This window comes from Cololabis saira, chromosome 15, assembly GCF_033807715.1.
Source record: "Cololabis saira isolate AMF1-May2022 chromosome 15, fColSai1.1, whole genome shotgun sequence".
NCBI classification, from domain to species: Eukaryota; Metazoa; Chordata; class Actinopteri; order Beloniformes; family Belonidae; genus Cololabis; species Cololabis saira.
This window is the reverse complement of record NC_084601.1, coordinates 27,529,468-27,554,322: the sequence shown is the minus strand read 5'-3', so window position 1 is coordinate 27,554,322 and position 24,855 is coordinate 27,529,468. Positions and strand designations below refer to the sequence as shown.

Below are 24,855 nucleotides of genomic sequence, written 5' to 3'. Positions count from 1 at the left end.
AGGTTTGGTTTTAACGGTGGAGGTGGTGTCAGCCTCCTTAACTCGGATTAGAAGTTGGTTCCATAGTAATGGTGCCTGATACAAACCCTGAACAAGCCACTTACTTGATCCTGCCAGACTGCCCATCTGGGGCGGTGACCAACTGTACTCCTTGGTCAGCATTTGTTTTGGATTTAGTCTCAGTAACATCTGAAACAAGGTTCTACCCACTGGAGAATCAAACTGGGAGGTCGACTCCTGCTGATGTGGCAGCATCCAAAGCCTCTCATAGAACATCTAGCTTCCCCCCTTTGGATTTCATATCATAACCAATCACTTTAAGTTTCTCATCTTTGACATCTTGCACAGGAAGACAAGACAAGTTTCACAGCAAGTGTTCACATTTTATTGTCTTAGTACAACAGTTCACATTTCGCTACTGAGATGCCAAAGTGTTTTGCTCTTTTCCATTCCATGTGTTGACCCCTGCTCAGCGATGAAGAAACCTCCACAACCAACAAAATCACAGCTAAACACTATCGTTCTTTGAGCAAATCCCCCTTTTATTTTAAGAAAAACTGCACAGAACAAGGTCTGCAGAAGCAAATTAGCATAACTTGGTAGCTGAAGCCACTAAAAAAAAAAAAAAAAAAAACCCACATGTATAACAGCCAACAACTCGGTCAAACCTTGTGCTACTTTTTAAACAGATAGTGCCGAGAACAGGTGTGGTCCACAGTTTCCAAAAAAAGCACTATGAAATAGGTGGTAATAAAAGACCAATGCATAGAAACATGCTTCCCAAAGAGGATAACACTGCTAATTTACAAAAGAGGGCTTAAGCTGCACGGACGAGCTACATATTGGATGTTAAAGTAGACTCATGGGGAGGAAATGAACATGTAGAACAAGCGCAAGTACACTTATAGCAGGATAATTGAAAAATTCACAAAAGTGGAGCTTTTATTTCAAAATGTGGGTAGTGAAAACAATATTGGCAAAACAAAAATATAAATCAATCTTTGGATACGTAAAAAACCCTATACAATCCCCTGTTTGTGGTCTTCAGTTTTCCGAGGTGCCTTCCTCGCTGGGATCTTTGGTTTCCTTGTTCTTCCTCACCTCTTCCAATTTCTTGTCCTGATTAAGACAGAAAGACAAAGTTCAAGGTTAGGCAGTGCAGAGCTTACAGTACATGCCGTTACCACAGGCGATGATCTGACCTTTTCTTTGAACTTCTCGTTCATAGCCGCCATAATAGCGTCCTTATTCTCTTTGTTGGCCTCCATCTTCTGGTTGAGTTTCTCCTCCGCCATCTTGCTAAAGTTATTATTCTCTTCCATAGCTTTCTGGAGCACTTCCTTTTCGTGTTCACGCTTCTCAGCTAAGTGCTTCAGAACCTCAGCTTCGTGATTCTAAAACCAAGAGGATGTGTGTCGAATCAGATGTTTGTCTACTGAGAGTATTCAGAGCACAGACTGAAGGGCTTGTAACAAAAATGCTTTAAAAAAGGTTAAATTTTTGAACATCTGGCTTTTGTTAACCTTGCGTCTCTCCTCTGCAGCATCCAGTTTCTTCTGAATCTCTTCCAGCGAGAGATCCTTCTTCTTGGTAGCAGGGATGGGAAACTCACCCTTGGCATCAGGGGTAGGAGCAAGGATGACCTCGAAGGCCTGGCCAGAGGCTCGCTTGTCGAGCTCTTTAACCTGGATATCTGTATACGAAAAACAGACAAAAAATAAATCAAAAACAACGCAGACCACATTGAGGTGATATTCTTCCATTACTAATTGGAAAAGACAGTTTACCTTCGGAGGCTGCCATTTTATAATGTGTGTTGCAGGTCAGTTTACCTAGGCGGGGGAAAAAAATAGAAAAATGACAAAATACACCATTCCCAAATTACATTTGTTCATACATCACAATATGAGTGTGGTATAATCTAAACTAAGATATATTTTGATGATACATAAGCTATTTATTTGCATTTTAATGCGGATATTATGAAATTTTAATGTTTTTTTTGGGGGGGGACAAAAAAAAAAAACAACTGGCACACGGCCTCTAATCAAACGGTGGAAGCAGCGACACCTTGTGGCGACACTGGTCACTACACGCAACCACCGCCCATCAATCCACACAAACGACAGTGGCGTTCAAAGCGCTCGCGTGCAGCACACGCCATTGTTTATCATCCAACTTGTACTAGAATTGATATTTAGATCAATGCGCAAGCGATCGACTTGCCCAAGACAAAGGATGGGAGGAGGGGGCTTTTCCAAAGCCCGCCCACTACAATCTTATTGTTAATGAAAGAAATGGCATTTTGTTGAAACAAAAAAAAGGACCTGATTAGGGTGGGTACTGACGCAGTGGCAGGTGCAAAAGGACTTGAGGGGAGGGTGGGACACCAAATTATTAAATATTAAAAAACATCTGAGCACATTCGTCAGAGAATGATCTCAAGGCAGCACCTGTTCCCTGCAGCAGCAGGCGCTTAGAGCTGGAGGAGGGATGGGGGCACAGATGGGGAAACAATAGAAGAATCAAAAAATTATTTAGTCCTGAAACTTAATGTCAGCCCTAGAAAAGTATAAAATAAAACACGTGTTGCAACAACTGCTGTTATAGTTGAACAGCCGTCTCCAAAAAATGAGCTGTGGAAAAAAAAAAAGACCCCTCCCTGGATATGAGGGGACATTTGAATATTGATATCCCCATTGAGAAGACGAAGAAAAACAGCCATGTGATATAGTTGTTTAAATAAAATGATATGGTTTTTGTATCATTTAACGGTCAAAAGCCATAAGTAGACAATACAGCTCTGTCTGTAGGCTGCAGCATCAAACAAAGGCGCTATTGACAGCAGCTGCAAACAAAAGGCAGCGGAGGAAGCAGATTTGTAACCCCCAAACTGTTCAATAATAATGGAACTCTTTGATCACATGGCTGTAACGAGGCCAAAACGAAGTCAGGTCGGGGGGAAGGGAATAAGGGAAGGGCCGTTGGAGTCCGATTCGAAGGAGCAAAAGGAGTAAAAAGGAGTCTTTCCAATCAGCCGTCTGTTGGTGCCAGCTGCGGGCTGGTAGTCTATTGTATGGCCGGAGACGCTGCAAGCGTCTCCGGCAATACAATAGACTACCAGCCCAAAAAAGACCATCAACCAGCGCTTTTCTTACATTTTTACTTTGGGGAAGAACAAAAAAAAAAAAAAAAAAAAACTTAAACGGCCGTCAAGTGTTGGTTACATCACGTTAAACACAACAAAGAAACCATTGCCTAAAGTCTAAAAAAGAATACCAAATCTGATATCACAGGGAACCCTGACTCGTTCACTTACGTTAAAAAAAAAAGTGAAACACAGTCTTACTCACAAGACACAATTCCCGTATTGCTTGTCGTTGAAGGAGATGGCCTGTAGTCACACCCACCTTGAGCAGACTGAGGATGCTGCGCTCCCCTCTCTGTCTCCAGCCCTGTCCGCGACGGCGGTGGCGGCAGCGCGCTCATAAATGGGCCTCGTCGCCTGCCGTCATCCCTCTGACAGCCAATCAGGTGGCTGGCTCCTTCCCAGTGCCCTCTGGGAACTGTAGTCATAATATGGAGGTAGATTTGTCTTAATTATTCAATCAAAAAAAAGATTGCTTCAATCAAAAAATATATATTTCAATTAAAAAATATTTCACTTCAATCAAAAAAACATTTTTCAATCAAAGAAAAAAAAGTGGCTGAATGCAAACAAATATTTGAGACTCAAAAAATGCATTTGAACACTGTTTTACTTTCTTTCAAATCGAAAAAAATATTTTCAATCCAAAAAAAAGTGTTCAAATGCAATTTTTTGGGTCTCAAATATTTGTTTGCATTCAAACACTTTTTTTTTCTTTGAAAAAGTTTTTTTATAAAAGTGATTTTTTTTCATTGAAAATATTTTTTTCTTTTTGAAGCAACTTCTTTTTTGATTAAATGATTGTTGCGGTCTCCACACAAATAGTATTAAATAATATGGCTCAAAAATGGAAACCTCAACATAAAGGAAGGACATCAACAAAGAGCACAAGTATTAACAGCTTTTATTAAAGCAACCCCCCAAAATAAATAACACTAAGCATAAATCATAATACTCAATATAAGGCAAAAGGGGAGACACAGGCTGGACTAAGGAGGATGAGGGGGGGCACAGCCCACCCCTTTATAGGGACATCGAAGCTGGACTCCCCTCCCTAACTCAAAACCCAACTAACTATAAACAAATAAGCGAACAACCTAAAATAAGGACTACCGGCCATCTCCAGGCCCAAACTAAAACTAACGATCAAACTAAACAAAAGCTAACAGAAGAGGATTTGGTGTTGCTTGGTCTGTGTCTGCCGGCACACTGAGCAGAGAGGGGTTGTATAGGCAGATGGGAGTCAAGTTAATTAGTTCAGGTGTGATACTCTGAGATGGGAGGAGACAAGATTGATTAGATGATTGGCAATGGTGTGTGTTGTGAGGGAAAGAGAGAGAGCATGTGTCATGGCTACATGCAACACCCCCACCCTATGATGGTGAATACCGGGAGTGCAACGTGAGGTCATTCACTCATCAGAAAAAGAGCATTCAAACAATTTTTTTCTTTGGAAAAATAAAAGCTAAAGATCCAGGCACTCGAGACAAGGTGGATAAAAAGATTTTAAAAAAAGCATTTATTAGAAGAGGGCTGCCAACATGTTTCGGCCTATCTGGCCTTCATCAGGGCAAAAGCAATACAGAGAAAAGGAACCCGTATAAATAACCACAGGTGTGGTAATGAGCACAGGTGAAAACAATCACTCATCAAGGCGAAAACACAGGTGAACCATATAGCAACATTTTAAGGTGGTATGGGAGTTAAACTCATCACAACCAATAATCATTGGAATAAAACATCCATATAGTACACAAAAAAAGCGCTGCACATATGAGCAAAAAATGTCTAGAACCTGTGTACAGACAGGTTTTCTTTTTCTTTTTTTTTCTTTTTCAGACCTGTCTGTACACAGGTTGTAGAGTCTACAAGGATTAGCATTTTTAGAGCATGTTTATTACATTAACAACAAGATTTCCTTATGTTTATTCGCTATGTGAATTACACTGGTTTTCCCTCTGACATGATATCAGACCTCTGAGATATAGTTTAAGAATTAAGAACGCCCACCCCCAAAAAGATGAAACTAAATATTTCCCATATACAGTACGCTCATAAAAATGTATCCTAAACTGAATCTAACCTATGATGGGTTTTTTTACATTTTAAACTATAACCCCAATTTCAAAACAAGTTCTTATCCCATCTATTGAAAACAATGAAATTGTTTTCAAATCTCAAAGCCCTACTTTATTCACCTTTGAACATATCACAAAATTAAAATTTTGAAAGTGTTAAAATTGAGACACATGAAAAATAGTAGTTCATATTGGATTTGATGAAACCAGTAAATCTCAAACAAGCTGGGAGAGGCTGATGTTTGCCACTCTGTAGAATCCCGTCTTCTTTTAACAGCAGTCCATCAACCATAGTCTTATGACTATCATTAAGGCAAGTATGACTGTAGCCCAAGAGTAGCAGAGATAATGGTACAGTTCAATTTATCAGCCAAAAATCAGGTGGTACAAGCTAAAGCTGAACGTGGCTGTCCACAGCTTGCAGTACATATTTAATCAAATGGATTCAGACAATGTGATGACATATTTGTGCACAAAGGGATAAAGTTGAAAATAAATATTGGACACTTGTGATCTTGAGGCCTTCGGCCATTTTGGCATCACTGAATAGAAAACAGGCATGTTTCTGGGATGGAAATCATATTATGGGCTCAGGAAAACATCCAGATATCACGGTGTAAAAGCGCAGTTTGCCTTGCTATCTACAAATGGAGATTAAAGCTCTAACATGTAAATAAGAAAACATATGTGAATGATTTGCATCTGAGTGGGCTCAGCCCTTTGTTTCAAATTTAGGTTGCATTAACTATTGTAAAGTAGCATCTATGGGACAGAAAAAAATCTGAAAAGTCTGTGGCTTGCAGTAGCTGTTGCTTGTCAACCTAACATGAAATGAAAGACTGGAGGAAGCTTTTGAGACATAATGCAGGTTCAAGTACTTAAATCTATAGCCATCACTGCGGTGTCCTCTCAGACTGTGGTCTCTGGTTTCTTGAAGAGGAAGAATACATAGGTAAGATCACTACGATCTCACATGAAGAAGCTTCATTTTTCTCACAGAAAAAAGAAGGGTGGGAATGCTGCATCATGCTAAGGTTTTGCTGAGAAGTTTCTTGGAGTCAACGGTCTTTTTCTTATCATATGTATCGGTGAAATCAGCAGAAACAACCTCGACACCTGATGCCATCCATCCATCCATCCATTTTCCACCGCTTATCCAGAACCGGGGGCAGCAGCCTCAGCAGGGATGCCCAGACTTCCTTCACCCCAGACACTTCCTCCAGGTCTTCCGGGGGGAGTCCGAGATGTTCCCAGGCCAGCCGAGAGACATAGTCTCTCCAGCGTGTCCTGGGTCTTCCCCGGGGTCTCCTCCCGGTGGGACATGCCTGGAACACCTCCCTAGGGAGGCGTCCAGGAGGATCCGATACAGATGCCCAAGCCACCTCAGCTGACTCCTCTCAATGTGAAGGAGCAGCGGCTCGACTCCGAGCTCCTCCCGGGTGACCGAACTCCTCACCCTATCTCTAAGGGAGCGTCCAGCCACCCTGCGGAGGAAACTCATCTCGGCCGCTTGTATCCTCGATCTTATCCTTTCGGTCACGACCCAAAGTTCATGACCATAGGTGAGGGTAGGTGTGTAGATTGATCGGTAAATCGAGAGCTTCACCTTTCGACTCGGCTCCTTCTTCACCACGACGGTCAGGTACACCGACCGCATAACTGCGGACGCTGCACCAATCTGTCTGTCAATCTCACACTCCATTGGTGCCCCCACTCATGAACAAGATCCCGAGATACTTGAACTCCTCCACTTGAGGCAGGACTTCTCCCCCCACCTGGAGAAGGCATGCCACCCTTTCCCGGTGGAGAACCATGGCCTCGGTCTTGGAGGTGCTGATTCTCATCCCTGCCGCGTCGCACTCAGCCTCAAACCGCCCCAGCACATGCTGGAGGTCCCGGTCTGATGAAGCCAACAGGACAACATCATCCGCAAAAAGCATAGATGAAATCCTGTGGTTCCCAAACCAGATCCCCTCCGGCTGCTGGCTAAGCCTAGAAATCCTGTCCATAAAAATTATGAACAGAACCGGTGACAAAGGGCAGCCCTGCCAAAGTCCAACATGCACTGAGAACAAGTTTAACTTACTGCCGGCAATGTGAACCAGACTCCTGCTCTGATCATATAGAGACCTTAATAGAGGGCCCCGGACCCCATATTCACTGAGCCCCCCACAGAATGGCACGAGGGACACGGTCAAATGCCTTCTCCAGATCCACAAAACACATGTAGACTGGTTGGGCAAATTCCCACGAACCCTCGAGCACCCTGCGGAGGGTATAGAGCTGGTCCAGTGTTCCACGACCGGGACGAAAACCGCATTGTTCCTCCTGAATCCGAGGTTCAACTATCGGCCGTATTCTCCTCTCCTCACCTGATGCCAAATTAGCTATAATCACTGGAGCGTGAGATACAGCCCACACTACACCGGTGTTCTGGAAGGAGCTGTGTCATGGCATGTTCACAAACTGAGGGCTCATAAGAATCAGATAAGAGCTAAAAGTGTAAGTTCATAGCGTTATCGCTGAATCTTCTGGCTCATCTGTCACAGTTACACTAATTAAACCATCAGGCCTTATTTAAATGTTAATTGTTGGAACTGAATTGAACTTATTTCCCAGACAGCAGGAACTGAATTGAACTTATTTCCCAGACAGCAGTATTTGATTTTCAAATGTATTTTTAGTTTAGAGTCATACTGATGACAGGAGGAGCAGAGCAGTGCTTGTTCTGTCACATTGGTGTTGCGCTAAATGTATTTCTATCCACAGGCCCCACAGTTAGATCTATTTTTGCTGTTGCCATGTTTTGATGCTGTTTCATCTTGATTTGGCTCCGAGATTAGTATTAGGTCACTTTCAGTGCAGCGTTTCAGCAAAGCAAAATAGATCAGATTGTTCTCAGAATGTATTTGGAACATCCTCTCTATATCTTCCTCTACACTCAGCTGATGGCTACAGACGGTTTTATCCCAATATATATATATATATATGTATGCTGACCTGCAGTCCCACCCTCTGACCACCTCAGTGTCTGCTGTCTACACCTGTTTATATAGTCGTCACTGTACTACACCAACTAACCATGTATCAGTCATATGTACATAAAACTCTTAGTTCTCCTACTTACTGATAATAAATCTTGTATTTTGTACATTTAACAGTATGTCTGTACCTCTACTCTCACTGTTCTTCACCCGCTCTTTCCTATCTCCCTTTCCCTGCTCTACCTGACTGGTCTTCAGCAGGAGGGTCCCCCCTTATGATCCAGGTCCTGATCAAGGTTTCTTCCATCCTAAAGGGGAGTTTTTCTTGCTACTGTTTATTTAAATATTGCTCGTGAGTCATGTTCCGGCTCTCTGGAAACCATACAGAGACAACTTGTGTTTTAATAGACGCTAAATAAATAACGCTATTGGCATGTTCTCCCCGTGCTGGCGTGGGTTTCCTCCGGGTACTCCGGTTTCCCCCCACAGTCCAAAAACATGCATGCTAGGTTAATTGATGATTCTAAATTGCCCGTATGTGTGTTTGTCTGGTTGTCTGTTTATATGTGGCCCTGCGATGTCCTGGTGACCTGTCCAGGGTGAACCCCTGCCTCTCGCCTGAAAAATAGCTGGGATAGGCTCCAGCAGACCCCAGTGACCCTGCAAAAGGATAAAGCGGGTATAGATAATGGATGGATGGATATATATATATATATATATATATATATATATATATATATATATATATATATATATATGTGTGTGTGTGTGTGTGTGTGTGTGTGTGTGTGTGTGTGTGTGTGTGGGGACAATTTTGCTTTTCAAATATCAATGCTTTGCTGGTGAAACCACTTTAATATTGATTATTCAGCTATCATGACAGGTGTCACATGGGGGCCAGAGCTGGGGGAGCTGGGGGAGCTGGGGGTGCTGGGTGTGGCCAAACTGGTCTGTTTCTAAAAACAGCCAGATGGTGTTCACAGGCTGCCAGAATCAGTCTTCCCCCCTGACTGGATCAGTGGTGCTTCACAGGAGAGAGATGGCTGGATGGGATTCAGCGAGACAGTGTGTGTGTGTGTGTGTGTGTGTGTGTGTGTGTGTGTGTGTGTGTGTGTGTGTGTGTGTGTGTGTGTGTGTGTGTGTGTGTGTGTGTGTGTGTGTGTGTGTGTGTGTGTGTGTGTGTGTGTTGGGGGGGGCTGGGCTGTCTGTCAACATGGTCCAGCCAAAATCAGCAGATGTGTCTATGTGTGTGTGGGAGATGATTTGATCTCGTCTGTGGAGACGTTTCTCTAGACTTTGTTGATAACTGTGCTTGCATCGCTGGTTATCTTTTCCTATATTCAGCCTTACGGCAAAGTTTAAAAAAAAAAATGTCTTAAAATCTAGGCCATTACTATAAATTAGAAAACTTAATTACAGATATGTGTCCTTTGATGAGTTTTCAGAAAAATTCAAGTTCGATCATTTGGGAGTAAAACCTGCTGGCTAAATAGTTATTTTCAAATATGAATGTTTCACCCAGGAATGTATCTTTTGTTTATCTCATGTTTATTCATATCTCCTCAGAAATTATTTATCCACGTGGTTAGAGACTTAAGACAGACAGTGGAATTGTTAAGTTTGTGCAGTAAAAGATAGGAAAAGTGCTTGCATGACAGGGGAAGAAGGGGACATGTCGGGAATCTATGCATCACCTAACTGGACCAGTGCCCTGTCATAGCAGCGGCAGCAGCTGATCCTCAGGAAACATTCCTCCTCACACTCGGAGGAGTGGGATCGTCCTCTCTGAAGTGCTCCGCCTCGCTGGCGTGTGCTGTGGCTGGTGCTGGAAACATGACCCATTTTCTCAGTGCACACAAACACCCTGCTTCTCTATCTCCTCCCCACAGTCTCTACCATCTAAACAGAGGAAGGAACTGAGTGAATAACAGTATGGGAGGCGAATGGCATAACCATACTGTAATTAATGTGATTGTCTGGAAGCATGGCAGGTATTGTGTCTCCCTGCACGCAAACAGGAGGGGTTGTACATTTTTGCAGTTTTTAGCAATTACACATGGATAGGTTGGATTGGAGTATTGACAGGATACATTAAAAAATTGCTTATGATGAAAGGCGAAGCTGCAAATTCAACTCTCTGAGCACTCCATCCTGATTCGTAGGGAACAAAAAAGCCTTTTTGATAAATATTTTATTTATATTTTATGTCGTCCATTAACATGACGCCAATTCTATAAGGCAGACATGTTTTAGTGTAGTGACAACTTTTACGTAACTGTCAGTTACATAACCACCAACGGAGCTTCTCATGGGAAGCTGCAGGCTGTCTGGAAGTGGTTCCTGTATCCCAGCCCCCACCCTCACTTGGTCTGCATGTGTGATCAGTGTTTGTGTGTGCGCGTAACTGAGCATGTGGGTCTAAGAAATGGCTGCGCACATGCCAAATGCATTTTAGAAATGAGTCATGTTACATGTCACTCAAACAAGTACAAAATCGTCATGCGGTAGAAAGAAAGAAACCCACAAATTAAAAAAAAATTCCTGTGAGTATAATAAGTGGCCTCTAAAGCCCCAGATATACTTGCAGTCGAGAACGCGTACGCATCATGGCCGCCACGCGTATCCTGCGTTCATTTGACGCGTCGACGTGCACGTTCTCAAAAAGACACTGAACGCGTACGCGACCTGCACTTCTGGCTGTGGCCGTGAGTGGCGCTGGTCCTGGTCAGATACCAGCTGGCCACAAGTGACGACACAGAGGTCGCTGGCGCCGTTTCCTTTGCCGAGATCGCAACCAAAGCAATGTTATAATCTCCTACATCATCCAATGTTGTTATGTAAACTTGTTTGTTGTTCTAATCTGCTACTGCTACTACCGCTGCTACTACCGCTACTACTAAATATTTAATCACTTTTCCAACTGTTGCTCTGCTTACTGCCCCCTATCGGTTACCGCTGGTACGAGGCGCTCTCCTCGCGTACTATGCGAGCGACGTTGCAGGTGGTGTTGCACTCCCACGGATGCGAACGCAAGCGAACATAAGCACCAACAGCAAGTATATCTGGGGCTTAAAGACTCATATTATGAAGTTCTCTTTGCACAGGTTCCTTCTCATCATGTCTGTTGATAGGGAAGGCTTTTAAAGGGTGAAGCCAGCCTCTCCACTTGACTCTAACCCCTCTTCCACAGGATGTGGGTCATTAGTGTAACTTTGAATCTCACTAGAGAGGATAGCATGGAGGTAGGAGGGCATGTCTTTGATAAAAATGAAGTAAGGTTAAACATAATAAAACATGAGTTAAAACACCAGACCAATTACGAACAAATAAGTATGCTGAATCTGATTCCAAATCAGACTAAAAGTAGTAAGTGGTAGTGGTAGTTAGTGGTTACAGAGGTGGGCTTGGGTCTGGAGGATCCAGGTTTTAGCCCCAAAGATGGCAACGAAAAATATACCACCTTGGAACCCTGAGCAAGGCCCTTAACCCTAATTGCTCCCCGGGTGCTCACCGCTCCTAGTCTAACCAATGATGGGTTAAAAAGCAGAGGGCAAATTTCAGCGTGTTTCCATGCATACTGACGAATAAAGTGATTGTTATTAAAAAGCCATGAAAAAAAACATCCTTTTTGAGAGGGATTGTGAAATTATGGTACACATCCAACTGTGGACCATACATCAAACAGAGATTGAAATGATCGCACAAATATGATAATTGTTGTACATCTTGGAACACTGCTGGGCACTTCTCATCTTCTTACTGTCCAGTAACAATCAATCAATTCCCCTCTAACTGAAGAATATCACTCACCCAATTTAAATACATTTTTTTCTCAACTCAAATAAAGTCTTAATATATGTCTAAATATCAGACAATAAAGCGTCAACAATATGTCAACATCAGTTATAATATTTCTTAGCATTTTCAGACTTTAAAATGCATCTTAACTCTATCAACCTGTATATGTATGAAACAATGCCATCAAAAACCCCTCTGTCTTTCGAGTCACGAACTGGAGAATTAGCCAGTTATAAAACATAATCATCCAGCCAACTCCACAGAAGAGTCCAGACAAACGATCTCACAGGGATTGACCAAGCTAAGTGTGAATATCGACATAAGAAAAGTTATCACACTGTCAGACGTAACAGTTGCAATGAAAGCAACTGGAATTGGAGAATGATTCAGCAACTAGACTGACAGCAGGACCCTGCAGGGTGTCACCACTAAAGTTAGCCTCATAGACTGCTTTTGGTATCATAGAAACAGATGAGCCTAAACCCACAGTGAACTCTATATGGGCAGCAGCAGATGGCATTGTAACAGCGGTTGTACAGAGAATTCCGTCAAATGTTTCCTCATCATGCAGATAAAAATTCTGGACCCAGCATAAATCCACTGAATGCCCAGAATGTGTCTGTGAGGAGTGGCGCAGCAACTACAGGAGCTGCAGCAATAGCTGAGACTGATTAAGTCTGTCCTGTCGCAGATTAAATATCGTGGTCGTTGTTGCTGGGTTTTAAATATGGCAGGTGTAAAGGAATTGCTCTTAAGACTCATCAGAGACATTACTCTCTCGCCAATCAGTGGCCCTCAGACTTTTTCATTTTCATGCCTGATTCATCTCGGTTCAATATCCTCATACTGCAACCAATGTTTGTTGCCCTACAGTGAAAAAAAATATATGATAATGCCATTCCATCTAAAGTCTTTCGCCTTTGTAAAACTTGTTTTCGTAGTCAGGGGTCTTGTTGTTCCAAATAAAGTCTAGAATAAGACTATGTACTTTACAGAAAAAGAGAAAGGAAGAAAGATTGGTAAGCAATGAAATAAATGTAGGAAATGTTGAAAGACATTAAATGTGACAGTGTTGATTCTAGCAATGATGTACAGATTAAGAAGAGACGACTGCTCAAGATCCTGTTTAATTACAGCAAGCAAAGAGAGAATATTTTCCCTGTAAAGCTTATCCAGTGTGTCTGAAACATATACACTTAGATACACAAAACCGAGTTAGAGGTTTTAAATAGTGAACTTTTCAGAGGATTCTCCTTTGCATGCCTATTAAAATCAAATATGTAATTTTTACCAAAATGTAACTCATATCCTGTAATCATACTGAAAACATCCAGGACCAAGAATGCAGCAGGGATGGAGTGTGTCAAATCCGACGCTAGCAGTAAGATCGTAGAAATAGAAATAAAACCAGAATGCTGAAAAGTATATTTTATCCATAAACGAACACAGAAAAATGAAATGTTAAAAGTTGGACATTTTACTATTTCATGAAAAACATTACCTCATTTAAAATGTCCCATTACATAGTGTAGCATCCCCTCTACTGAAGCCTATACATTTATCAACCGCAACTCTGTCATCAGAGGTTTCCAATCTTTATTTTTCAAAGAGCCGTCCATCAGCAAACGCTCAAAAAAAGTTGAGGGGTACTTGATGGTGCTCCAACTGGGGACTCCATTGTTCTACTGGGGGACTTCAACGCTCACGTGGGTAATGACAGTAATACCTGGAGAGGCGTGATTGGGAGGAACGGCCTCCCCGATCTGAACCCGAGCGGTGTTTTGTTGTTGGACTTCTGTGCTAGTCACAGTTTGTCCATAACTAACACCATGTTCGAGCATAAGGGTGTCCATCAGTGCACGTGGCACCAGGACACTCTCGGCCGGCGGGCAATGATCGACTTTGTTGTTGGAGTTGGAAGAGCTGGAGGAAGTGTCTGGGCATCTCTGCTAAGACTGCTGCCCCTGCGACCCGGTAACGGATAAGCGGTAGAAAATGGATGGATGGATACTGTTAAGGCAACAATGTTGGTAAAGCGACAAAATAGGAAATATACCAAAAGGGGGATAATAAGTTTGCAAAAAAACTGTATTAGTCTCATTAAATACTGCAGTCCTAATTAAACCAGACTGCCTGTCTGTTCAGTCAGAATTTAAAGTTTTTTTTTTTAAATATTTTTATGTGAGGTTTACATAGAGAGAACATGTAAACTCCACACAGAAAGGCCCTTTCGCCAACCCCATCCAGGGTGTGCACTGAAGTCATGGGGGAACTAACACGCAACAAATTTAAAGGTTAATAAATGTTTAAATCATAGCATGAGGTGAAATATTTCTTGAATGTCACGCATTGGTAAATTAGGACCCAAGCGCAGTAGAGACGCAGGAGGCAGGAGTTCCAAAAAAAGGTGATTTATTATGTAGAAACAAACTAAAAGTGCTGCAGAGCAGGGTTGACAAAAATACGAGAGCAAAAAAATTTTTCATAGCTCGGGTGCTAAGGGGAGCCACGTCATTACGCCACTGTAAAACGTCTCTGCAAATGTCCGTTACGTCCATGCGTTTCCATCGGTACGAATGTTGAAGCTACAACAATATATTTGCCCTAATACGGACTTGGTCCGCGTACCACCCTCCGACCAGCCCTGGAACCGGTTTGGTGGAAAAGGGGTATTAGAGAGAGGTTAAGGCTTTGACTTCAAAATGGGAGTCTGAAAAGAATCTGAACTATCTCAGATGATACTTGGACGTTCACCTCCACATTCACATTCAAAATAAATATTTCATTTCTGTGTTGCCTTGATGTTCCCACCAGTGTACTGTAGCTGTCCCCAGCACAGCTGTTGGTGAAATAAGAGTGTTGCTCTTTTGGGAGAGATTGTTTTCAGTGCCATAAAAGCAACCTGAGCCTCCAACTCACTTAAGGCAGCAGGGGTTCAGTGAGTGGGTGCAGGCATGTTGAAAGGAGGAGGGTGAGGAGGATAAAAGGGGAGATGAGGTGAGGGATGTAGCTTAGTTAGGGAGCACCCGTAGAGATGAGACTTCCTGCTGCTGAATCAGGGCTTGTTACCATTACAAGGCTCTTTGGGGACTGTGATGTCACCCCCAGGACAGAGACAGAGGATGAAACAAACAAAGTATGAGAGGGATAGGAGGGAGGTGGAGGTGGTGAAGGAGCTCTCAGGGGATTGACAAAGACCTGCACACGTCATCTCCAGATGGCTTCTGGAAGCAAAACAAGCAAGATTAAATGGCAATAGAAATTTTTCACTCTCCGATTATTTATTTAAAAAAAAGGAATCCTAAGATAATGAAAACAAAACGAAGTACCTCCTGTATGTGTTTCTTTGTAAGTAAATATGAAAATGCTATGTTGTAAATGTGTGACCATGAGTGTATCCATGTAACCACATATGTGCAGGCGTAGAGGCATGTAAATATTTTTTCCTTTTAGATTGTAAAGTACATACTGTATATATACAGTAGGTGAGTGTACATTTATATGAACATTGCTCTTTTTTTCTCTTCTTTTTCAGTCCAGGATGTCAGCAAGCATATAGCAGACATCCACACAGACAGGTGAAAGCAGCAGTGGGATGATCGGGGGGAGGACTGCAGGTCAGCATGAAGCTCCTGAAGCTCTGGCCTGCAAACATGCACAAAAGAGAAATGGGGGGAGGCAGACCTGCACAACAAACTACAAGAACAATGGACAACAATGATGGCTATGAGATACTTATAATTAATAAATAAAAATGGAAGAGAATAAGAGAAGAGAAGGAGGAGTGAGGGGCACCGCCCAGTGGATCATGTCGGTGCCCCCCTGCAGCATAGGCCTATAGCAGCATATCTACCACGAAGCTATGTTTGAGAATAACTATTATAGTCTTGTTCTATACCTGCAAAACTAAAGTTTACACTAACTAGAGGTTTACTAACACCAACTAGGGGTTTACTAACACCAATTAGAAGTGTACTAAACACTAACTATAGGCTTTACTAAACATAAAGGTTTTAAGTTTGGTTTTAAAAGTGGAGGTGGTGTCAGCCTCCTTAACCCAGATTGGAAGTTGGTTCCATAGTAACGGTTCCTGATAGCAGAACGCCCGTCCTCCAAATCTACATTTGGATACTCTAGGAACTATAGGTAAACCTGCACTCTGAGAACGGAGAGCTCTGCCACTCATGTGTAACTTATCTGGTGATGTGGGGGTGACGTCCTTCACGTGTGGTAGTGAACTTATTTTTGATGTCACGTTTATTCATATTTTGGAATTCTCTGCATCACCAGTGCATACCTGTCAGTTTTTTTTTAAATTCAAGATCTTTTTATTGAAATTTTCACAAAGTAAAAAAGGTGAAATGCTGCATGTCAATTACAAATATTTTGAGTAGGCATGGGCATGTTAATCATAGCATACACCAGTGTACAAAATATAAAAAACAATTAAACAGTATGAAAAAATATAAAATAGTAACAAAAACAAACTACAGACCAAACTAATCCCTCCCATGTCACTGCCAGATTACTAATCACAATATGAGGTCACTCTAACATCAAAAGCCTGCACTAGGAATACAAAAGAAATATGAAGTATAGTTCACAGGGTCTGGAATGCTTCTAGAAAAGGTCCCCACACTTTCTGGAACTTATTTGATTGCTGAAGCGAGTATCTAATTTTCTCCAGTTTTAAGCAGGACATGATGTCTTCCAGCCATTGTGCACGAGTAGGAGGGAAGGGATCCTTCCACCTGAACAGAATTGCCCGACGAGCCAAAAGGGAGGCAAAAGACAAAGTGTGCCCCTGTGCAGTGGTTAACTTCCTTCCTCCCTCCATGACCCCAAACAGGGCAGTCAGTGGGTTTGGTTCTAATCTGATTTTAAGCACCAGAGAGAGAGTATGAAATACTTCCATCCAGTACTTGTTTAGACATGGGCAGGACCAGTACATGTGGATGAGAGAGGCTTCTGCTACCTTACATCTTACACAGTATGGACTAATATCTGGGTACATGGAGGATAACTTTGCTTTGGAAATATGAGCCCTGTGTACCACTTTAAACTGAATTAAGCAGTGACGTGCGCACAGGGAGGTTGTATTAACCAGTTTGAGTATGGACTCCCAGGTATCCTCTGATAAGGGAAGCCCTAAGTCCTGCTCCCATGCTGCTTTGAGTTTATCTGTAGGGGAACTCCTAAGATCCAGCAACATGCCATAGAAAGACGAAATGAGCCCCTTTTTGAATGGGTCTGTGGCAAGAACCTTGTCAACTGTGGTCAAGCCTATCGATGCACCAGGGCTGGGTGTCTGGGAAAGAACAAAATGTCTAGCCTGAAGATACCTAAAGAAATGTGATTTTGGAAGGCTGAATTTACTACTTAACTGCTCAAAAGATGCCACGGTGCCGTCTATGAACATATCTCTAAAACGATTCATACCCCTCCTGTGCCATTCCTGGAAGGTGGGGTCCTCAAGGGATGGTTTGAAAGAGTGATTTGATGCAATGGGGCTAAGAAGAGAGAAGCTGTGAAAACCAAAAAACTTCGTAAATTGGGCCCAAATTCTAAGAGAATGTTTAACCACTGGGTTTTTGATTGATTTAAGTGAAGGAAGTGGAAGTGAGGAGCCGAGTAGGGCAGGAATTGACAGGTCATCAGTTGGATGTAACTCCAGTTACAGTTGAATGCAGTTGAATGCAAGGCAGCGCAGGTTAGCAGCCCAATAATAATAACGAAAGTTTGGGAGGGCCAGACCACCTGCAGACTTAATTTTTTGAAGGTGAGTTTTGTTCAAACGTGGCCGTTTACCCCGCCATAGGTATGAAGATATAACTGAGTCAAGGGACTGAAAAAAAGAACCAGGAATAAAGAGTGGTAAGGTCTGGAAAAGGTACAAAAATTTAGGTAAAATGGTCATTTTAACTTTAACAATTGATGCGACCCACAAGAGACATTGACAGGGGTGACCATTGTGTAAGGGTTTGTTTGGTCTCATTTAACAATGAGATAAGATTCTCTTGGAGCAGGTCTTTGTGTTTCCTTGTCACAGATATGCCTAAATAGGAGAATTTGTCATTTACGATTTTAAAGGGAAAATTGGAAAGGTCTAAAGCATGCGATTCGAGATTGGTAGGGAAAAGCTCACTTTTGCTGAGATTTAGTTTATAGCCTGAGAGTTTCCCAAACTGACTGAGAAGTGACAGCGCAGGGGGTAATGAGGCCAGAGGGTGAGAGATGAAAAGCAAGAGGTCATCGGCATAAAGCGAGACCTTATGTTCCCTGCCACCTCTCCAGATACCAGACACATCCTCACAAGATCGGAGCGCTGTGGCAAGCGCCACATCATATATCATAGCCATGTCAAAAAGCATGGGACTAAGGGGGCACCCCTGATGGGTTCCACGATGCAGATTAAATGGTTTTGACCGTTGAGAGTTAGTACGAATTGAGGCTGTTGGGTGTAAATAGAGAAGTTTAATCCACAGAGCAAAGTTCGGACCAAAACCAAACCTGTCCAGCACAGCAAAGAGATAATCCCATTGGACGCGATCAAATGCTTTCTCCGCATCCAGAGAGACAACGCATTCAGGGATAGCCTCAGAGGCAGAGTAGATAATATTGAACAGTCGCCTTGTGTTGAAGTAAGACTGCCTACCTTTAATGAAGCCAGTTTGGTCTTCAGATATAATTGTGGGGAGGGCATTCTCCAGCCTATGGGCTAGGACTTTAGCTAGGATTTTAGCATCTGTGTTTAAGAGGGAGATGGGCCTGTAGGAGGTGCATTCAGTAGGATCCTTCCCTTTTTTAGCTATGAGGGTGATGCAGGCCTCCGAAAAAGAAGGAGGGAGGGAACCGTGGCTGAAGGATTCTGAAAGAACTGTAGATAGCAATGGGGAAAGCAGAGTAGAAAATTTCTTTAGAAATTCCGCCGGGAAGCCATCAGGGCCAGGACATTTACCCGACTGCAGTGAAGAAATGGCTCGAGTAATTTCCATCAGGGATATCGGTTCTTCTAATGTCTTCCTTAGATCTGGTGAAAGACTGGGAATACTAAGACTATTTAAAAAGTCCGCAATCTCATCTCGATCAGTCTGAGATTCCGAGGTGTATAGCTGGGTATAAAAGTCCTTGAATGCTTCATTTATGAGTAAGTGGTCTGTAGTTACATGGCCATTTGGTAATCGAATCTTAGAAATATTTTGTTTAGCCTTAGAGCCTTTAAGTTGGTTGGCTAATAATTTGTCAGATTTGTCTCCATAAACATAAAACCTGGTTTTACTTTTCAGAAGTGACTGTTCAATTGGGTGAGTGGTAAGCAGGTCAAATTTTGTTTTAAGTTCTAGCCGCTTTTTGTAAAGATCTGGGGATTTAGTCCGAGAATATTCTTCATCGACCTCTTTGATTTGGCGGGCAAGGTCTGATCGCTCCCTATAAGATTTTTGCCTCACCCTAGCAGTGTAGGATATAATCTGTCCCCGGAGATAAGCCTTGAGGGAATCCCAGACAGTTAGACTAGACATTCCTGGAGTCATATTCGTGGATAGGAAAAAGGCTATTTCCGTTTCCATTGATTTAACAAAATTTGTGTCCGACAGCAGAGTTGAATTGAATCGCCACTGTCTGTCTCTCTGAGGTAGGTCAGGAAGGGACATGGTTAGAACCACAGGAGCGTGGTCGGAAATGACAATGCTCTGATAAGCACAGGAATGAACCAGGAGAATCAGTTGATTATCAATAAAAAAATAATCAATCCTCGAGTATGTGTGGTGCACTTGTGAGAAAAAGGAGTATTCTCTGTCACATGGATGTAAAGAACGCCACACATCACAAACACCGTAGTCAGAAAGGAACGCCTGAATAAGACGGGCTGACTTACTTGCTGTGCCGGGGTTGGTAGAGGATCGGTCTAGGACTGGGTCGAGCCAGCAATTAAAATCACCACCCAGTATGAGAGAATATGTATTAAGGTCAGGGAGCAGTGAAAACAGTCGTTCAAAAAAGACTGCATCATCTGAATTAGGGGCATAAACGTTCACAAGTACGACCAATGTATTGAATAATTTCCCAGAAACGATCACGTAGCGACCAAACTTGTCAGAAATCACATTGTGCTGCTCAAATGAAACATCCTGACTGATCAGAACTGAAACTCCTCGGGCCTTAGCTTGAAAGGAGGAGTGAAATCTCTGCCCTGACCACCTCGGGAACAGGCGGCTATTATCAGAACTGCGAATATGAGTTTCTTGTAGAAAGGCTATTTCTGTTTTAAGGTGTTTTAGATGTGAGAAGATCCTTTTCCTCTTAACAGGGGGATTCAGACCCTTAACATTCCAGCTCACCAACTTCAAGTATCTACTCATAATATCTAAGAAGAAAAATTAGGTGTGCACAATAACCTAGGCAAAAAAAAAGAAAACGGAAAGGAGGTTGAATGTGACCCACATTAAGTAATCAGTTGAAAAGAGTTAATGCAAAGTTTCTGGCAGTGACATATCCCCCCGACCCACCCACCCCAACTAAGACAGCTGCTATAGAAAAATAAAAAAAAAGCAGCAAGCTCTTCAAAACAAACAAAGTGCAATAACGCATCTTCCTATCCTACACACTAATAGCTTTTGCTCCCGTATCATGGGTGTATACATATTAGCACCTTAAAACGTGTAGATATAAATAAAAAAAAGAAATACCCTCTCAAATCTTGACCTGTAAGTCCCGATATGAGCCCAGAAATATTTGTAAAAAAATATAAAATATAAAACGTCCGACTTAAGCAGCGTAAAAGTAAGGTTAACAGCTTACAATTATTACAAAACTTATAGGTAAATCGGAAAAGCTTTTTTTTTTTTTTTTTTTTTTCTCTCCCTCTTCACCACTTATTTTTCCCCTTCCCTCAAATAGCCAAAAATAACTGCAAATTAATAATATTTGCAAAGGGGCAGTCCAACTAACAACAGAGAAAATACTGGTTGTCGCGGGGGTACTCACCCTCCCCTCAGGAATAATGTGACTCACGTAAAAAAAAAAGAGAGAGAAAAAAAAGTCAGTCCGTGAGCGTCAGTGAGCCGCACCGGGCTGCAGGCGGAGCCGTGACAGCCTCCAACAGTCCCGTTACGGCGGGTTTGAAGCTTTGCTGCGACTCGTGATGAATTTGCGCGCCTCATCCACGGAGCCGATCCACTTCCTGGCCCCCCCGGACAGCGTGAGCCGGAGCCGGGCGGGGAAGAGCAGAGCCGGCTTCAGACCCAGCTGGTAGAGCTCCGACATGACTCCGCTGTATGCCGCTCGTTGGCTGGCAACTTCGGGGCTGTAATCCTCCAGGACCCGGATGGGGTGGCCGCGATATTCCAACTTTCCTCTCCGCCGCGCTTCCCTCACGAGGATATCTTTCGTCTGGTACCGGTGAAGGCGGAGGATGACCGGACGCGGTCTCTGTCCCGGGGCCGGCTTGGCGGCGAGCGAGCGGTGCGCTCTGTCTATTTCTGGCGGTGACGGCAGCGTATCATTCCCGAACACCTCACACAGCAGCTTGGAGAAGAAAGCCGCCGGAGACCCGCTCTCGGTCGACTCCGGTAAGCCCAGGATACGGATGTTCTGCCTTCTGCTCCGGCTTTCCAAATCCACCACCTTGGCCTTCAGCCGAGCATTATCATCCCGTAGAGTCGAGCAGATGCCTTCAAGGTCCGTAACTCGCTGGCTGAGGTCTTCTGTGGCGAGTTCAAGGGACGAAACACGTTGGCCATGGTCCTCGACCGCGAGCCGCGTTTGGTCGAGTTTGGAGTCGAGCTGACTGAAAGTATTTTTGAACTCGGCGGCCAGGGCAGCTCGGTGTTCTTCCAGCAACGTGGTAATGGCCGCCAGGGTTAAGACAGCGCCAGCGTCGTCCTTCTTGCCCGACTTGCCGCTCTTCGAAGCCATCTCGGAGGTAAGTGGGCTCGTTCGAGACAAAAAAAAAGAAAAACAGCAACAGGGAATCCTTTTTAAAGGAAAAAGTTTGAAAGTTTGAGGGCTTGGTGGTTTAAAAAGTTTGGCACTCACGGGAGCACTCACGAAACACGTCTACTCCATCTGCTCACCAACCGGAAGCCCCATACCTGTCAGTTTTTGGATTTAAAAATAAATAATAAAAAAGGAATATTTAAAAAACATTGTGCCATCCACTGCCAGCCATCCCACCTGCCCAATCGAGGTATCCCTTATGTTTTAAGACAGTTAACTAAAAAATAAATCTAAAATAACCACCTGTCAACCACTCACAAAACTACAATTATGTGCTCAGAATCTGATAGGCCGACCTTTGCTGACACTGAATTGCTGTGGATGTTCCTGTGCATGTAATTCATATCATAGAGCCTAAATGAAAACACAAAAAGGAATTAAAGCACATTTATTTATTTTACATATTTTCAGTTTATTTACAGATTGCTTGTCTTCAAGTGAAACATTTACTTTTTATTTTAATTTGTCGTTTTGACTAATGTGTCTCTCTGGGATTCACTGACTCAGCAATGGGCGGTTCTCGCGAGGCTAGTGACAATTCAGTTTTGAGAGAAACGGCAATGCTTTAAAAAATATATATATAATAATATCACGGGAAATTTAGGGGACAATACTAATACAGGAGGACGGGGGGAAAGACGGGGAAAATATGGTAGTTTCCCGGCCAAAACAGGAGACTTGACAGGTACAGTATGCACCGGTGAGTGTCACCAACGGACAAAACCTTAGAAATGTGTGTATGCCAACCTTGATGTGTGTGTGATTTCACTTTTTGAACATCAGACTGTGACCGTGAAAAGTGGCGTACACACATTTTTTGTGCGGCGCCCTCTTTGTACGCATTTTAAGGTACTGTGCTGAAAGGTTGAAAGTGTTCCAGATCCTCTTCCAAAAATCCTTCGACAGCTATATAGTTCCCCAGATATGGAAACATTCCAAAGTCATCCCCATCCTTAATTGGAGTACCACCAATGAACTCGACAACTTTAGACCTGTTTTCCTCACCTCCCTTGTGATGAAAGCTATGGAAAGAGTGGTTAAATAGCTTGTCATCCGAGAAACAAACTCTGATCGATCCTCTCCAACTCGCTTATTGCATGCGTAGAGGCATTGATGGTGCCAAAATATTCATCCATCGGGTCGTCGGCTTCGCCCTGCCTGCAGGACACAGAGGAGAAGGGCTACCATTATATCAAGGGCTGTCCACCTCCTAAACTCATAGTCCCCCTCCTTACACTCAAATGGCGCTTTTATACTAGTACCTACTCAGCGCGACTCGACTCGCCTCCACTCGCCTTGCCCTTGTTTCTTTTGAGACACCCAGATCAGAAGTAGGAGGTTGGAGCGAAGCTGCTGTGACGAATTTGATTGTGTGATCTAAACTAAGAAGACAACAACACTAAAGATGTAGAACATGGAGTAGATGATATATGTGCTGCTGGGTCTGTGGCTTGTGTTGGATATCAAGTTCAAAAATGAGAGTGAAAGAAGCTTCAACACTTTTTTTTTCGTTTGTTTGTCTTGGTCCTGCTGAAAAGTCAGCTGGAGCCACGAGCTGAAGTGACAGAGCTCCCGGTAGATCTGGTTGTTCCTTATCGTTCGTCTAGATCAGGGGTCGGCAACCCGCGGCACTAGAGCCGCATGCGGCTCTTTAGCGCCGCCCTAGTGGCTCCTGGAGCTTTTTCAAATATGTTTGACCTTTTTCTTTCCTTTCTTCTTTTTTCTCTTTTTTCCTTTTTTTCTCTTTTTTTCTTTTTTCTTCTTCTTTTTTTCCTTTTTTTTCTTTTTTCTTCTTTTTCCCTTTTTTCCTCTTTTTTTCTTCCTTTTTCCTTTCCTTTTTAATCTTGACATTTCGACTTTTTTCTCAACATTTCGATGTTTTTCTCAACATTTAGAATTTTTCATGAAATTTTGACTATTTCCTCGACATTTCGACTTTTTTGTCAATATTTCGACTTTCTTCTCGAAATTTTTGACTTTTTTCTCAACATTTCGACTTTTTTTTCGACATTTCGACTTTTTTCTCAAGATTGTACTTCAACATTAATCTTGACATTTCTACTTTTTTCTCAACATTTCGATTTTTTTCTCAACATTTAGACTTTTTTCTTGAAATTTTTACTTTTTTCTCAACATTTGTACTTTTTTCTCAACATTTGTACTTTTTTCTCGAAGTGCATAATAAAAAAAAAAATCTTCCCCCACTAATATAGAAAACATGCAGCATGTGTTGCCTTCATTGTAAGGCTTATACAAGACTTTTCATTTTTTGCGGCTCCAGACATATTTGTTTTTTGTGTTTTTGGTCCAATATGGCTCTTTCAACATTTTGGGTTGCCGACCCCTGGTCTAGATCCCTTTTTAATTCTCTCCTCAGCCACCAGGTTTATGAACATCTGCACCTCAGGGTTGGATCACGAAATAGACTTTTGCTGCCGTTGCCTGTCGAATAAAATGAAGAAGCCGCAGGTCGCTCTTTCGCTGATTTCTGCCTCCTGACTCAGACGTCTGACACCCCGACCAATCAGTGGCCTGTAGTGTGATGATCTCAGATACAGCCGACTCAGACGCTTAGAACCTCGGCAGAGTAGATACAGAAAAAGTATCAACTCGGCACGTTAGACCCCTGGTGGAGAAGCGCCAATACATACACACACACTCACCCCCCCATACCAACACATTTACATTCACACCCCATACTACCCCAAATTAATGAATATTCCTTTACTCCTTATTTTTTCTTGTCTGAAATTGTATTTTATGTATGCTCTACGCGCCTGCTTTAATTACCTCCTTGAGGTGAAGACGTTTTTTTTTTATTTAATTAGCTTTGAGTTGGCCCCTAGAGTAT

The 24,855-nt window shown here is 42.7% G+C and overlaps 1 protein-coding gene across 4 annotated transcripts; it reads right to left on the bottom strand.

Moving 5' to 3' along the window:
• Positions 1-362: 362 nt before the first annotated feature.
• Positions 363-3,441, bottom strand: LOC133460568 (stathmin-like). 4 transcript variants are annotated; one of them, XM_061741208.1, is made up of 5 exons: positions 3,361-3,441; positions 1,788-1,832; positions 1,524-1,693; positions 1,203-1,394; positions 363-1,119 (listed from the first exon to the last, which is right to left on the bottom strand). In XM_061741208.1, exons 2-5 carry the CDS (start codon positions 1,801-1,803, stop codon positions 1,045-1,047), a joined length of 453 nt encoding a protein of 150 aa, XP_061597192.1. In that variant the 5' UTR covers positions 1,804-1,832; positions 3,361-3,441; the 3' UTR covers positions 363-1,044. The 4 variants fall into 4 exon arrangements, with proteins under 4 accessions (XP_061597192.1, XP_061597190.1, XP_061597189.1 ...); XM_061741206.1 differs by having other exon boundaries at positions 3,411-3,439; XM_061741205.1 differs by having other exon boundaries at positions 1,788-1,835; positions 3,324-3,434.
• Between the last annotated feature and the right edge of the window lie 21,414 nt (positions 3,442-24,855).

Excerpts from the sequence above, each read along its gene's own strand:
- LOC133460568 (XM_061741208.1), bottom strand. Across the intron at positions 1,395-1,523 it reads CTGCAGAGGAGAGACGCAAG|AATCACGAAGCTGAGGTTCT; the intron begins GTTAACAAAAGC and ends TCTTGGTTTTAG. Across the intron at positions 1,120-1,202 it reads ACGAGAAGTTCAAAGAAAAG|GACAAGAAATTGGAAGAGGT; the intron begins GTCAGATCATCG and ends TGTCTTAATCAG.